Source organism: Lontra canadensis, unplaced genomic scaffold (genome assembly GCF_010015895.1).
Source record: "Lontra canadensis isolate GAN:19392208 unplaced genomic scaffold, GSC_riverotter_1.0 scaffold89, whole genome shotgun sequence".
NCBI classification, from domain to species: Eukaryota; Metazoa; Chordata; class Mammalia; order Carnivora; family Mustelidae; genus Lontra; species Lontra canadensis.
The window spans coordinates 4,734,330-4,751,451 of NW_022631083.1; the positions used below are offsets into that span (position 1 = coordinate 4,734,330).

At 41.7% G+C, this 17,122-nt stretch overlaps 1 protein-coding gene across 2 annotated transcripts in view; it reads right to left on the reverse strand.

Annotated features, from left to right (window-relative positions):
- Nucleotides 1-17,122, reverse strand: part of ASB7 (ankyrin repeat and SOCS box containing 7) — a 46,782-nt gene that overhangs the window by 19,506 nt on the left and 10,154 nt on the right. The window contains exon 4 of one of the 2 annotated variants that reach the window (XM_032836000.1): nucleotides 16,156-16,417. In XM_032836000.1, coding sequence (XP_032691891.1) covers nucleotides 16,156-16,366 — 211 coding nt within the window. In that variant the 5' untranslated portion in view covers nucleotides 16,367-16,417. Of the gene's footprint in view, nucleotides 1-9,628; nucleotides 9,956-16,155; nucleotides 16,418-17,122 lie in introns of those variants that run through there. The other variant, XM_032836002.1, reaches the window with a different exon arrangement.

The following is a 17,122-nucleotide window of genomic DNA, read 5'->3' on the forward strand; positions in this document are numbered from 1 at the left end:
ACATACTCTTGCCTTGTTTCTGATCTCAGAGGGAAAGCATTCAGCAGTTCACCACATACTATGATGCACATTGTAGTTTTTCCTAGGTGCCTTTCCTTAGGTTTTGGAAGTTATCTTCCGCTTCTGGTTTGCTCAGTCTTTATGATGAATGGGTATTTTATAGGGTCATATGCCTTTTCTGCACCTATTGAAATGATCACTTGGTATCTGGACTTTTATTCCATTAATAATGTAAATTACCACGTTGAGTTTCAAACCTTAAACCCTGCATTCCTGGGGTAAACAGTACTTGGCCATGATAGAATATTCTTTTTTTGCACACTGATGGCTTAGATTTGCTGGTATTTTGTCAGGGATTTTTGTATCTATCATCATGAAGAATACTGGTATGTAGTTTTCATTTCTTTCAATGTCTATTTGGTCTTGTATCAGGACACCACAGTTTGGAAGTGTTCCCTCAAAGAGTCTGGGAAGCAATGTTATTGTTTAGTCTTTCAACCTTTTAAAATAATGCAACAGAGAAAGCAGCTGGGCCCAAAGTTTTCTTAGTGAAAAGTTTTATTTATGAACTAAGTTTCTTTGATATAGGACTGTTCAATTGTTTCATTCCTCCTTGGATCAGTTTTGGCAATTTATGTCTTCCCAGGAATTGGTCCATTTCTTCTAAATGGCAAAAAGGTGTTTGTTATATTCCTATCACCCTCTCAATGCCTGCAGGATCTATAAACAGTTTTCCCATGCTTAGTTCTGGTTATGTGTTTTCGCTCTTGCTTTCTTCATCAGTCTGGTTGGAGATTTATTAATTTCGTTGATATCTTCAAAGAGCCAACTTTTGCTTTTTTTGTTTCACCAATTTTCTCCATCATTTGCCCTTTTTTTTTTTTAAGATTTTATTTATTTATTTGACAGAAATCACAAGTAGGCAGAGAGACATGCAGAAAGAGAAGGGGAAGTAGGCTCCCTGCTGAGCAGAGAGCCCGATATAGGGCTTGATCGCAGGACCCCGAGACCATGACCCGAGCCAAAGGCAGAGGCCTAACCCACTGAGCCACCCAGGTGCCCCCATTTGCCCATTTTTCAACCCACTGATTTCTCATCACTCACTCCTATTCTTACTTTGGGTTTAATTCCAACAGGACATAGATAGAAGCTGTTCCAATACAGCCCTCTTTACTCTCCCCTTCTTTGTGCCACTGCTGTCATATATATTACATATTTATATAGATGGATTTTTTTTAAGACTTTCTTTCTTTTTTTTTTTTTTAAGAGAGAAAGAAAGAGAGGGAGAGAGAGAGAAGTGAGGTGAGGGACAGAGGGAGAAGCAGACTCCCTGCTGAGCAGGGAGCCCGACGTGGGGCTCAATCCCAGGACTCCAGGATCACCACCTCAGCTGAAGGTGGGTGCTTAACCAACTGAGCCACCCAGGCGACCCCTAACAGCAATCTAATGCTTGTTATATGCTGTTGTCTTAAAGAGATGAAAATTGGGGAAAACACATTTATACTGTCTATGGCAGCATGATTCTAAGGTGGGCTCTCCCATAATCCCTGCCTCCTCAGGTCCATGCCTTTATGTACCTCTCCCCTGGAGCTTTAAGCAGGACCTGTGACTTCCTTCCAACCCAACAGAATTTGGCAAAGGTAATGAACTGTCACTACTGTGACTGTGCTATGTTATATGAGGTTTCATCTTGCTGGCAGACTTGCTACAGTGACTCTCATTGCTGACTTGATAAGGTAAGGACTGCTAGTGGGAAAGCCCATGGGACAAGAATCAGCAGGTAATCTCTAGAAACCACAGAAACCTCCAGCCAAAGGTCCACAAGAAGTTGCGGCCCTTAGTCCTACAAGCACAAGGAAACTAACCTGGTAACAACCTGAGTAAGCTTGGAAGAAAATTTTTCTCCAGCCTATAGATGAGAACATTCTGGATAACACCTTAAAAGTACAGGGTAATAAATGTGTGTTGTATTAAGCCATATGTCAGTGTAATTTGTTACATGGCAACAAAAACAAATACACTGTTTTTAGATATACCCGAGTAATTACTTTCACCAGTGATCTTTATTTTTTTGTATGAAACACAAAGGACAGTTTTACTAGATACAAACTTCTGGATTGACAGGTTGTTTTTGGCAATCAGACTGTCATCCAGCTGCCTTCTGGCCACTGCTGTGTCTTATGTGAAATCAGCTGTTATATTTAAGGCAATTCTTACACATAATGAGTTACTTCTCTGGGTGCTTTCAAGATTTTCTCTTTGTTTTTGGCTTTCCATAGTTAGACTATTTTGTGTACAGTTAGACTATTTTGTGTACAGATGCCTTTATCCTACTCAGAGTTCACTGAACAGTTTAGTATTTATCATTAAATATCGAAGTTCTGGCCATGATTTCTTTAAATATTTTTTCTGCCTCTTTCTGTCCTCTCTTTTCTGGCTCTCTCATTAGGCTTCACGCATATGTCAGTATTCTTGATGACATCCCACAGGTCTATGGGATCCAATTTTTTTCTTTAAACTTCTTTTTTCTATATGTTCTTCAGACTGAACAATGTTTCTTGATCAATTTCCAAGGTCACCAATTTCTTCTGCCAGTTCAAATCTGCTGTTAATTGCTGTAATGAATTCTTGATTTGGGTTATTGTACTTTTAACTGGAGAATTTAAACTTAGGGACATACACATTCAAAGATATGTAAATTCTATCTATTGCTAGCTTCTATAATGAGTCACTGTCATCGTGTTTTCCTTTAATTCTCTGGACATGGTATCTGTCCTTAGTTCTTTGAACACATAATGGCTGCTTTGAAATTCTGTATAAATAAAGCACATGGGCCCCTTCACAGACACCTTCTATTAGCTGGTCTTATTTCCTGTGTCTGAGCTATCCATTCCTGTTTCTTAGGCATGTCATACAATTTCTCTGAAAACTGAAGATTTTAGGTGACATTGCAGCAACCCTGGATTAATGAGGAACACCTTAAAAGTGAGGATGGGGTGGAATGCTGCTGGTGTTTGTTTTAATGAAATGCTCAGACTAATTATACAAAATCTGTGTTCTCAGCTGTATGCAGCCACTTATGTCTCTGCTCAGTTGTTATTATTAAATTCTGGCTTCTAGGGGCCACTCCTAAGAATAATTTATGTTTGGTTAAGATAACTATTTCTGACCAATGACTGGTCAGAGGTTGTGCTTAAACATCTTGTAGCAGCAAGGCCCCCACACTTGGGCAACGTGGTTTGTGGACAGGCCGAGGTGGACATTCAGTCATCAGGGAATTTAGGAGTGTGCCCCAGCTCTCGTTCCCTGGTCTCAGGTTCAGCAAGGGAGGAGCAGATAACCGGGGTCCTCTCTGGCCTTTCTTAAGCATGCATGTGGGGGGCGCCTGGGTGGCTCAGTGGTTAAAGCCTCTGCCTTTGGCTCAGGTCATGATCTCAGGGTCATGGGATCGAGCCCCACATCGGGCTCTCTGCTCGGCAGGGAGCCTGCCCCCCCCCACCGGCTTGCCTCTCTGCCTACTTGTGATCTCTGTCTGTCAAATAAATAAATAAAACTTAAAAAAAAAAAAAAAAAGCATGCATGTAGCCTTCCAAATTCCCAGTACAGAGAAGTTTAAAGAAGCCCAAACAGCCGTCTCCTTCTCCAGGTCTCCTATTAAATGTGAGGGTCCTGAGTTGCTTGGCCCAAACAGTACCGCAGCCTCAGGGAGCTGTGTCATTGGCCCTTCCAGGTTGTTTGTCACCTAAACTGACACCACTGTTATTTTCAACGATGCTCCAAGCACAGGGCATTTTCACTGAGTGCTGAAAGCAGGGCAGCCCACTGGCAGCAAGGAGAGTGCTGGCTCTCATGGTAACTGCTACAGAGATTGTGGGGGAAAGGAAGGGCAGATGGGGGCAGCCACTTTGGGTTCAATTTTTTCTTATTCAAGTTTCTTTTGGTGAAATTTAGATAACTGATTTAAGATCATTTTTCTTTTCTACCAGAAGCATTTGAAGTTATCAATTTCTCTCTAAACACCACTCTAATACATCCCATAAACTTTGATATATTGTATTTTCATTATCATGCAGTTCAAAACATTGTTTTTAATTGCCAAACATCTGAGGCTGTCCTAGATATTCTGATAAACTTCCACTGTAGTCAGAGAACATATTCTTATATAATTCTTGTATTTCTTATAATTCTTATAGAATTCTTACAGTTTCATAAAATGTACTGAGACTTCAATGCGAGCATATCATTTATCCTGGTGTTCTATCATCCTGGTATTCACACATGAAAAAAAAAATGTATATTCTGAAGGTGCTGGGTGCAGTTTTCAAAGATACCAATTAAGTCAATGAGCTTGATATTTTTCAGATTTTCTCTGGTTATTGATTTATTTATCTAGTTATTCTATTAATCGCTGAGAGATATAAAAATTTGCAACTATGACTGTCAAACTGTCCACTTTTTCCTTTAATTATCACATTTTTGCCTCAAACTAGGCTCTTTTATGATGTACACATCTATGATCCACATTCCTCCTGATGAATCTGTCCAATCTGTCACTGTCTTTCTTTAGTTCTGGTAACAGTTTATGTCTTCAAATAGATTTTATATGCTATTAACATAGCCACTCTGGCCTTCACTTAATTACCATTTGCACAGTATATCTTTACCCATTTATCTACTTTCAACCTATCTGCCTCACTACAGTGAAAGCGAACCTCTTGTAGGCAGCATTTAAGTGAGTCTTGTCTACTCCTTTTAGACAATTTCTAGCTTTCAACTGGAGTGTTTTGTCCATTAATGCTTAATATAATTATTGCTATAGTTTAGGTTTACCATTTTATTATTTGTTTTCCCTTTGTTTCCTCTACTGTTCCCCTTCTTTCCTTTACTGCCTTTTTTGTACTATTAGACCATTTTTTAACATTTCATTTTAATGTCTCTATTGACTTTTTGGCTATACATCTTTACTTTTTTTTTTTTTTTTTTAAACTGGTTGTTCTAAGGACTGGAATATATACCAACCTGATCAAAATCATTACCAGGATTTATACAATGTACTATTATATGTATCCCATTTGCATTTAAAAGGAAAATCCTAAAATCAGGAAAATACACATATAACCATCATACCCTAGTTTACTATACCTGTGATTACCCTTGAAAAAGTTTTGGGAAGCACCAAATGCATTTAGCAAAGTTACATAGGAAAAGACATTGCTTGGAGGTCTAAAACATAGTTATGCATCGTGTTGTAAGTATTAACACAGGAAAGAGAGGCAAAAGTGATGGAGGAAAGCAATCTAAAGCAAAGTTTAGATGATCATCTAAAACTCTGCTAATAATTCATGACAGAATAAAAAGTTAGAAGGTCAGATGGTATAATGTCTTCAAACAAGATTTCGCCTAGAAACTATTTTTTCACTAATGAAAAAATGCGAATTTTTAAAGCAGCAGTGGGAAAAACAAAACAAAACAAAGAAAAAAACCCCAGCATTCCATGATAACTACTCTCAACACTGATGTTAGACTTGCAGCTTTTCTTCTATACCTTTTAAAAAATTACACATAAGTGTAGTCATAGTCTAATAACTTAATCTTTGTTTGGGCATGAGAATTTTAAAAATTTTGTGAAATGAGAGGTAAAATTTTCAGACAGAAAAAAATCTCTTCACTTAGGATGGATTTCTTGAAATAAATTAATTAGAAGAAAATTTACTGGACAAAAAGATCTCCCAATTCTAAGGATCTAATATATACTCCTAAACTGCTTTCTCCAAGTACTTTCATCAATTCCTACCATTAACTTTTCTGTTTTAACACACTTGGGATATCATTTGCAAAATCCTTCATTTTTGAAAAGCTAAAAATAATTTCTTACCACACTGCTAGAGATGTCTTTGATTCATCCCTTATCTCCCCAACTTACTTTCATGTGTTTCACCATGAGGATTTTACCTACGATATCAAGAGGAGCCCTGAGATGCTTTCCTTAGGTTCCTATGGGGATCTGCTCTACAGATTTAACTTCTAGAGCTTCAACTGACTGTCCTTCAGGTCAGTGACATAAACACTGAATTTGAAGATATATAAACACACGTAAGATCAGGGTTTCTTAAGGTTATTTTCTTAAAATGTCCAACATGATCTTAGAATTTTTAGGAAGATTCCAAATGGCAAAATGAAGAGGAAAATAATAATAATCATGGGTTTCTTATAATTCCCACTATTATAATACAGACTCCTCTGCATAACAGCATACTAACCTGGTCAGAAAGATTATTGGGATTTGTACTGATATACTATTATATGCGTTCAGAAACTCTAATATTTCTGGGCATCATAAAACCCTAAGTATTCATTTTGAAGCACGAGATCTGAAAGCACAGGTACACCTTGTTTGACTGTGTTGTGCTTTATCACACTTTTTACAAAAGGAAGGAAACCTGCATCCTTGAGCAAGTCTTTGGGCACCATTTCACCAACAGTATTTGCTCACTTCATGCCTCTCTCTGTACCATATGTGGGTAACTCTCATGGTATTTCAAACCTTTTCATTATTGTTCTATTTGTTCTGGTGATCTGTTACCAGTGATGTTTGATGTGACTATTGTAATGGTTTGGGAGCACAATACACTGTAACCGCATAAGAAGTGAAACTTAAGCAATAATGATCGGCCATTATCCCATCTCTCCCCGTCTCCTCAAGCCTCCCGACTCCTTGAAACATAACAATATTGATATTAAGCAAATTAATAACCCTAAATGTCCTCTAAGTCTTTAAGTGAAAGCAAGAGCCATGTGTCTCTCACTTTAAATCAAAAGCTAGAAATGATTAAGCTTAGTGAGGAAGGTGAATCAAAAGCCAAGATGGGCTAAAAACTAGGCCTCTAGTGCCAAACAGTTAGCCAAGCTGTGAATGCAAAGGAAAAGTTCTTGAAGGGAATGAAAAGTGCCACTCCAGTGAACCCACAAATGATAAGAAGGCAAAACAGCCTTACTGCAGATATTGAGAGCATTTCAGAGGTCTGGACAGAAGACCACAGCAGCCACAACATTCCCTTAAGCCAACGCCTAGTCCAGAGCCAGGTCCTAACTCACTGTCTTCAGTTCTGTGAAGGCTGGGGGACGTGGGGAAGCTGCAGAAGTCCGAAGCTAGCAGAGGTGGGTTCGTGAGGTTTAAGGAAACAGGCCGTCTCATAACATCCAAGTACAAGGTGAGGTAGCAGGTGCTGATGGAGAAGCCGTGGCCAGTCATCCGGAAGACCCAGCTCAGAGAATTCATGAAGGGGAATACACTAAACGACAGATTGTCAACGTAAACAAAACTGCCTTCTATTGAAAGAAGGTGCCATCTAGGACTTAACATAGCTAGAGAGGAGAAATCAATGCCTGGCTTCAAAGCTTGAAAAAGACAGGCCAACTCTTGCTAGGAGCTAGTGCAGCTGGTGACTTTAAGTTGAAGCCAATACTCAGTCACCATTTCAAAAGTCCTAGGGCTCTTAAGAATCATGCTAAATCCAGTCTGCCTGTGCTCAGTATAGAGAACAACAAAACCCGGATGACAGCATAGCTGTTTACCACAGGGTTTATGGAGTATTTTAAGCCCACTGTTGACACTGACTGCCCAGGAAGAGAGATTCCTTTCAAAATGTTACTGCTTGTTGACAATGTAACTGGTCACCCAAGAGCTCTGATGGAGGTGGACAGTGAGGTTAACACTGTTTTCATGCCTGCTGTCACAACATCCATCCTCCAGCCGATGGATCAAGAAGTAATTAAGATTTTTAGGTCTTATTATTTAAGAAATATTTTTATAAGGCTACAGCTGCCATACACAGTGATTCCTCTGATGGACCTAAGCAAAGAAAACTGAAAACCTAGAAAGAATTCACCCTTCTAATTGCCACTCCGCATTGTGATTCATAGGAAAAGTCGAAGTATCAACATGAACAGGAGTTTGCAACAAGCTGATTCCCACCCTCATGGATGACTGCCAGGAGTTCAAGACCTCAGCAGAGTCAGTAACTACAGATGTGGTGGAAACGGCAGGAGAACGAGAATTAGAAGTGGAGCCACTTCTAATGGGACGGAGCGGCTGCCATCTCATGACCAAACATGAATGAATAAAGAGTTGCTTCTTAGGGGTGAGCAAAGAAAGTGGTTTCTGGAGATGGGATCTACTCCTGGGGCAGATGCTGTGAACACTGCGGAGATGACAACCAAAGACTTAGAATGTGACATAAACTTCGCTGATAAGGCAGCCGCAGGGTGAGAAAAGATAGACTCTAATTTCGAAGGAAGTTGTGGGTAAGAGGCTATCAGACACAAACGGAGAAATGGTTTGTGTAAGGAAGAGGCAATCGATGTGGCAAACTTCATAGCTGTCTTATTTTCAGAAATCACCACAGTCACACCAGCCTTTACAACCACAGCCCTCATAAGTGGGCAGCCATCAACACAGAGGCAAGACCCTCCAGCAGCAAAAGGACTAGGACTGGCTGAAAGCTCCAGTCATGGTTAGCATTGAGCAACGAAGTGTTTTCTAATGAGAGCACGTATGCGCACCAAACACACTTTTTTTATATATATTTTATTTTATTTTTTTTTTTTTTTTTTTTTTAGGGGTGCCTGGGTGGCTCGGTCAGTTAAGTGTCTGACTTTTGATTTTGGCTCAGGTCATGATCTCAGGGTCCTAAGATCATGCTCTGCAGGGCATCTGCTGGAGATCCTCTCTCTCCCTCTGCTCCTCCCCTGCTGGCACGCATTCTCTCTCTAAAATAAGTAAATAAAAGAAAGGTTTGTATATTTTTTAAACACAATGCTATTGCACCCTTCATAGTCTCCAGTACAGCATAAACAGAATTCTTCTATGCACTGGGAAACCAAAACTTCACTGACTTGCTTTGCTGTGATACTCACGTCATTGCCGCCGTCTAGAATGGAACCTGCTACACCTCTTGGGCATGCTGGCCAAGCCGCAAAATGTAATTTACCTGCGCAAACTTACGTTTCACCTCTGTGAGGTCTACCCTGGTAGCTACTGTTAACGTGTAGCTACTGAGCCCTTGAAACACGGCCACTCGGACCACAGCGCTGAATGTTTTAATTTCATGGAAATGTAAACAGGCCAGGTTTCAACAAGAAAGAGAGACTCCCCAATTTTATTTTTTACCCACTCTGGAATATAGACAGTATCAGCTAACCACGTCAAACTCGCTCCTTTTCTCACTGAAACTGGGCTCCTCCCACAGGGGCCACCAGTGTGGCTTCACTGGGCCGCTCCCTGACCAGGCTTCCCCAGTGGTCACGTCGCGGGCACCACGGCTCGGTCACCCACTGCCTGTTATCTCTGAGTGTTGTTAGCTCCCTGTGATCACTCATTGGTGGTTTTACTGTGCAGATTTAACAGTGGTGAGTGGTCTTACTAAACCTCTATGTCCTGCTTTGTTGGTGGTGGTGGTGGTGGTGGTTTTTTAATTGCATTTGGTTAACTTTCCCCTGCTCTCTCAACCAACAGCAACTTTTTTCTCCCTCAGGCCCCAAAAGTCTGCGATCTTGATTCCTTTTCCCTGCCACGGCATGTCCAATCGATCTATCCGCAAAGACCAGTGCCTCCCCTTTCAAAACCTACCCAGAATCTGACCACTTCTCAACACAGGACTGCTACTGTCTACACTGAGCCGCTGGCAATTCTCGCCTGAATTATTCCGAAGCTTCCTGATGCGTCTTCCCATTTATCCTTGGCTCCTCGACACGACAGCTTTCTCAAGCCAGATGAGCCCTTCAGGAAGTTCTCCTCATTCTTCAGTTGAGAAGCCTGCGATGGTTTTCCATTCTCAGTCGGAACAAAGTCCAAAGTCTTTTGAACCTTCAAGGACCTGCAGACCACATCAGCTGATCAGATGCTCTCTCTAACCCAGTCGGCCCTCTCTCCCATTGCTCTGCTCTCGCTGTCGTCCTCCTGGCTTTTTCTTCAAAGTGCTAAGTATGTTCCCATCCCTGAGTGTGTGCGACACTTGCCTGTTTCCTTTACCTTTAACATTTTTCTCCCAGATATTCTCCTGGTTGGGTCTTCCTTTCCTGCAGGGCTCAACTCCAAGGGCACATCGGGAGCCTTCCCTACATACCTCATTTAAAACAAAATCCTGTGCTTCTCGATCCCTTCTCTGCTTCATCTTTCTTCACAGTGCCCATCGCCACCTGACGCTGTACACGTCACTGTCAATTTCCTCCACTTAGAAATGTGCCGTGGCAGCAGGGACTTTAGGTGTTGCTGTGTCCCCAGCGCTCAGAACAGTGTCTGACACACGGCAGGTGCTCAATAAATATGTGTTTAGGGTCGGGTGTAGGCAAGTGAGACCACAGGCCCAATCAGGGAGCAGGGACCCCCCTGCTCTTGCCTGAGATCTCAGGCTCTTTCCCTAAGATCACATACCATCACCAGTGAGCTTGCTAAAACACAAATCTGTCTCCGCCACTCCTGTCAAATGGCTCACCACAGTCCCTGGAAATCAATTTTGGATATGCTTTCGTCATAATGAACTCTTCTCAGTTCCTAAAACCAAACGTGCTTCCCTTCTCCTTCTACCCTTCACACTCAGTGTCCTGTGGGTTTCAAATAATCCCACATCTCTGTCCTTCCGGTGCCCCATCCTTGCCTCGCCTTTCAAGCCCTCAAGTCCAACCATGCTTTCTCTAGGAAACCTCCTTCCTGGCTGCCCCCACCTCCACCCCTGTAACAGCGGGGCCCCTTTTATACGTGGCACTCAGGTGGCTCTGTTGGAACTGCACTGTCTCCTTATAGGCCATACACAATCATGGCTAAGAACATGGGTCTGAATCCTAGCTCCAGTACTTATGGGGTGAATGGCCTGGGGCAAATTACTTCCCAACGTTTGGCTCAGTTTTCTCAATGGAAAGACTACTCCTAACCCTTATAGAATGGTTGTGAAGAATCAGGTTAGTGCTAAGTGCAAAGTAGTAAATGCTGGCTCTAAATCTACCCACCCAGCAGTCTAAGAAGTGCCAGACGGCTAGCACAATGTTTGCTCACTCTGTATCTCAGTGCCTGGCCCGGAGCCTGGCATATGGTAGGTGCTCGAGAAATATTTGCTGAATCAATATATGAACGTGTGGGTTATTCTGCTCACTTACCCTTTTGAATCTGACTTCATTTCCCCTTGCTATCCATCACAAAAGAAGCTTATTAGGACAAGGGGGCTAATCTGACTGGAGATGTTCAAGCTCTTGAAGAAACTGTGGTTTCAGGAAAAGAGCAGGAGTGATAAGGTCAAGCGCTTTTCTGATCCCACCACAAGGCTGGCCCATGTTCAACCGCTATTTTTCAAGAAAGCATCAGTCTGGTCTCCGTAAGGCTGGGGAGCAATCCTTTTAGATAGCTGACACTTGTTTCCTCGCTCTCTCACCGAGAATGAATCGGATATGGGTTCTACCCTCAGAAGTTCCAGACTAACAGGAGTTACACTGAATACCACAGGAATTAATCACTGGGCTTGTGACAGGAGCTGCAGTAAAAAGGTACAGAGAATAACATCCCATAACAAGTCTGGATGGCAAGAGATTCCCGAGGAAGAGGTGTGACAGAGGAGTTGGAGGGGAGCGTGGCAGCAGTGGGGTGAGCTGGGGGACTCAGCAAGTCCTGCGCAAAGGCCTCTGAGCTCAGTGAACGTGAATGAACACAGAGGGGCTGCGGCTCGGAGGTGAAGCTGAGACCTTGCCGGGCCATGTAGAAGTGGAAAGAAGGGGAAAACTTTCAGGGATAGATTTGAAAAAGGAAATATGTGCATTTTCATTTTTTATCACGGATCACTCTGTTCGGAGACGGGCTGGGAGGGGGCCAAGACTGGAAGCAGAGATGGAGAAGAGCATTGCGGTCCTGGTTCCCTTCCCCCGAGGTGGAGCAGTGCCTCCGACGGCAAGAGAGGAGAAGATCTGGCCACCGTTTAGGAGGAAGAAATCAAGGGTGATTTCTAAATTGCTGGTCTCACAGGCTGTGGTGTGAGCCGTGGACGTACAAGAGGCTTACCTGGCAGCTGGACACACGGGTTGCAAGGTCAGAAGGCAGGCCTAGGCCAAACACAGAGCACCCCCGAAGCATTTCACGTGGCCAAGGGGACAAGGGAGGAGGAAGTTCCTTCTTCTGTTAATGTTTCCAAGCTGATACATAACGTGCTAGGAAAAAAGTACACCCCAAACCTCCTAACTCTGCCACGGTAACAGGAGTGAGTAGGAAGATGGTACTCTTTAAGAACTAAAGAGAAGCTTCTCCAAAATATTTAGTTCTGTTGTTTTAAAATGTTATGCGAAAACATAAAGGGCTAAAACTGGCCAAGACATCCTTAAAGAACAAGGAGAGGAGATCTGACGCCCTCCCCCTACCTCCGTCCTTCGGAAATCAAATCTTATCACGGAGCGATATTAATTACCACAGCTATCATAGGGACTCAGGGTTCTACCAATAGACACTAGACTCAGTGGAACCACACGCACATGAAAACTTTATATCTGAGCTGGAATGGCATAGCAATGGGGACAGAAGGGATGATTTAGGCTACCTTTACGGGGAAAAAATATGAAATTGTACCTGACCATCTCATACCATACATCAAAACCAATTCTATACATCCATCCAATTCATCTGTCCAATACATCTACCTAATTCTGGACAGATTAAGGACCTAAACGCCATAAAACTTTTTAGAAGAAAACACAGTCAAATAATGATCTTTGGATATGACAAGATATAAGAAAGCACAAACCAGGGCACCTGGGTGGCTCAGTTGGTTAAGCAACTGCCTTCGGCTCAGGTGACAATCCTGGAGTCCAGGGATCGAGTCCCACATCGGGTTCCCTGCTTAGCAGCAAGTCTGCTTCTCCTTCTGACCCTCCCCCCTCTCATGCTCTTTCTCTTAAATAAACACTTAAAAAAAAAAAAGCACAAACTCTAAGGGGAAAGAAAAATAAGATTCACCTACGTTAAAATGCAGACTTCTGCCCAACAACATATAAACATGACCTCAGAAATGTGAAAAAGCTAAAGACAGAGAAAATTGGTGCAATGTAGATCTAACAAAGAGTATGTGAATAATTCCTACAAATCAATAAGAAAAGGACCAGCAAAGGAGGTCAGTCTTGCAACGTTTTGTTGCTCAAATGTCATTCCTAGGGGGGAAAAAGAGAGAGAGAGAGGCCAGCAAATGACACAGAGAAAGGGCAAACCATCTGGTGACACAGTCCTGACAAAGGCCAGGGACAGGCCTATCCCACCTGGTCAGTAAGGACAGAGCCATTCTAACCTTCTTCGGAGAACAATTTGTCAAAAAATCTATGAAAAAAAAATATATATATATATGTATATATATATTTAACATCCCTTTGATCTGGCCATTGCACTTCGGGAATTATCCAAGAGATAAACTCTTTCGCATATGTTAAAAAAGAAAATATGAGTCAAAGACATTCTCTGTAATAGATTCTAGTAGCAGAAAAATAAAAAATCAGAATGTCCAACAATGGAGGATAAGTTTAAAGAAATTACATCCATGCAACGGAATCTGAACATGTCAATACAGTGACAAGGAGCTATCACTTAGCTAAACTGCTCTGTGAAAAAAAATCAAGATGTAGCACAGACTATTAACAAAAAAGGAACAAGCTAAAAGGTGGAGGATGGACAATTACGTACACCTGTGATCTCTGCAGGGACGCCACAGAAACCAGGAAGACTCTGGGCAGGAGACTAAGGGACGGGCTCTAAAGGCATTTTTCCCTCACTGAACAGTCCAAAATACCTTTCGTTTGGTTTTTAACCACATATATGTACATATTATGTTCTCAACAAATAAAATTTCCTGCCATTCTCAAAAAAAAAAAAAAGAGAATGGTTTAAACAAATGATACTATGCCCAATATGCCCATACTAATAAAACATTATATTTAGCAGTTTAAAAAAAAAAAAAACCCACAGAGTAAATCTACATGTATTACAAAATAGGCACAGGGTTTTTGGGGGGTAATGAAAATGTTCTAAAATAACTTACGGTGATGGAGGGCCAACTCTATAAATATACTAAAAGCCACTGAACTGTATGCACATTTTAATTAAAATGGGTGAATTGTAAGGCATAGGAATTCTACCTCAATAAAAGCTACTAAAAAATATCTACACACACACACACACACACACACACACACATGTGCACACCCTGCCCACAGCCACACAGAGGGGAGGGTGGGTGAGGAAACTTGGTTCAGTAAACTAAGGCCCCCAGGCCAAATTTGGCCCACCATTGGGTTTTATAAAGTTTTATGGGGATACAGTTACACTCCTTCATTTCCAAACTGTCTATGGCTGCTTTCATGTTACAAGGGCAGAGTTAAGTAATTATGAGAGAAACAGCTGGGTATGCAAAGCCTAAAGTATTTACTATCTGGCCTTTTACAGAAAAAGTTTGCCAACACCTGATATTAAAAAACAAAGACCAAAACAAAACAAAACAAAAAAACCTAACTTACATAGCTGAGTGCAAAACAACTGTAGGAAAACCGGGTCAGTATGATATCCTTTACGTTCTAAAATCACACACAACATGACATGACATATTTTCAATGAGTACACATAATAGTGTCAGGAAACAATCCCCAACTCATACCTATGGTTACTTCTGAGAGGGGATAGGCAGAAAGGATTGGGAGTTGGGCAAAGGGGTCTTTGGCTTTATTTGTAATTTATCTGAAAATTGTTTTATTTAAGGAGACAATATCGTCTGAGTAATTTTTTCTTTTTTTTTTTTTTAAATTTTTTAAAACCAAGGCTGGTAGCAGCAGAAAGTAACAGGACTAGGTTGGATTAAGATGGCGAACTCTGATCTTGGTAAGCACTGCCAGAATTTTAAGTGTTCTGATCCTACACCTACCTTTCAGTTTTTTTCCAACCTTTCTCCTGTTCCCTTCCTTTTGGAAGTGAGCTTTCCAAGGTTCAAGGTGAAACGAGGTAAGGGCAAGAGGAACAGGAGGGCTGGAGGGCAGCTACAAAGGAGGGGGACTGTGAATGGCTGGGCCCTGCCCACAGTCCACTGTTCTAGGGATCTAGTCCCTAGCAGGGGCCCCTAAGATGTGTGAAGACTCAGTCTTAGGCCTAGAAGCGCCCTGCTAAGGCTCCCGCTCACAGCCCTCATATTCCCAGCTTCACACGATTCACAAGGCCTTCACCAGAGCCCTGGGGCTTCTAGAGATTTCTGTACTTCAAGGAGTTTCCAAGTTTGCCTAGTCTTGTAACACAGTACACCTTAAAAAATGAAACTAACTGTGTCAAGGAGCAATTCAGGCCCCAGAAGGGCACGTGTGGAACGTGAGTCCCAACAACACTGCTCATGCTGTCATTACAAAGATCAAATGGGTACAAATGATAAAATACATAGAAGTCCATCTCTGGAAAAGAAAGTAAGCAGAAATTCCACTGGGAAAAAAAGTCAACTAGTTTAGGGCAGTTATTACAGTTACTATTAATTATGGAAATTGTTAACTATGGGAATGGACAGTTTGTTGAAGCAAAAGCATAAAATGCCAGAGGTGGTTTCCAACTCTATGTATTTATACGAAATAAGACCTCAGCTAACCTGTCTTCTAACTTAGAAACCATGTACAATTCTGGAAAAGATAAGAGCTCTAAAACAGCAATAAAAGAAATCATCCAAAGGTTTTTTTAAAGGAAGTAAATTCAGAAGACAGGATACTACTAAGGCCATGATATTTAATTTAAAGGGACCTGTGGTAGGTCTCTGCATAAGCAATTACCAAACGGGAAACTTGTGTAACTCTCCAATCGTGGGTCCCACAGCCACTTCTGCTTCTGAAACAGCATAACCAGGTAACACGAAGGGTTGCTGGGAAAACCTGACTGCATTTAAACTCTAGGGATGGGGGGAAAAAGCACAATCAGCAGGCTGCTCTCTCAAACAATCTGATTTTGAACAAGACTCCGCATAATTGCAACGAATCTTCGCGAAGAAGAGGATAAGAAATTGGGTGCTAATCGAAGAGAAGCAGTAAATGTTATATACACGGGCACATATATTTTAAACTAAATAGAATTTAGGTTTCTCCTTGGCAAAAAAAGTTTGCCTCCGAAAAACTCACCTCCATGTTCTAGAAAGACTCGAACACATCTTTCCTTCCCTCGTGCTGCAGAGAAATGAAGCAGGGTCCAGCCATTAGCATCCCGGCCATTGGGAGAATAGCCTTGTTCTAGCATCTTCCGGACTGTGTGAACATCCCCAGCGGCCACTGCAGCCTGAATCTGCAATTCTTCCTGGAGCTCAGGGTTCCTTCGACAGTGGTGGTGTAACATCCTAGCTGAGTCCGCTTTTTACAAAGGATTCATTAGGTCACAGGGAACAGCCTTTGAGGGGAAGCAGAATTCATGAACGTTAGAATACGTGCTTCTTGTGCTGTGTCTGTTAAACAGCACAGGATTTTTTCCATTGTTAAATCACGTAAATCCTAGTAATGTCAGTCTACCTACTACAACTAATTATCATGTACCTGTTATGACTGAATTTCCCTAAGAATATAAAAGATTTCAAACAAAAAGCCAGGCATAAAGGTCTGGATTGTTGAAACAGGACAGGTCTTCTGTAGTCTTTTGAAAACTCAAAGCAAAGATCCCATGAGCACAGCAGCATTATTTCAGGTAGAATGGAAGATGATGTTGGTCAGCCAGAATATGGGAGACAGCAGAGGAATTGGATTTGTTTGATTTCCCTAAGACACAGAGTTATAAACCACTCAAGGATTCTATCACAGATCCGTGAGTGAATACAGGGTATCAAAGGGACAATTCATAGACTATGACTACAGACTTTCAACTATGAGAAGCAGTTAAAAAAAAAAAAAAAGTAAAAAACTTTAGGTGAGTCCCCTAAAGTATTTATTTTTTTTAAAGATTTTTATTTATTTATTTGACAGACAGATCACAAGTAGTCAGAGAGGCAGGCAGAGAGAGAGAGGAGGAAGCAGGTTCCCCGCTGAGCAGAGAGCCTGATGCGGGGCTCCATCCCAGGACCCTGAGACCATGACCTGAGCCAAAGGCAGAGCTTTAACCCAC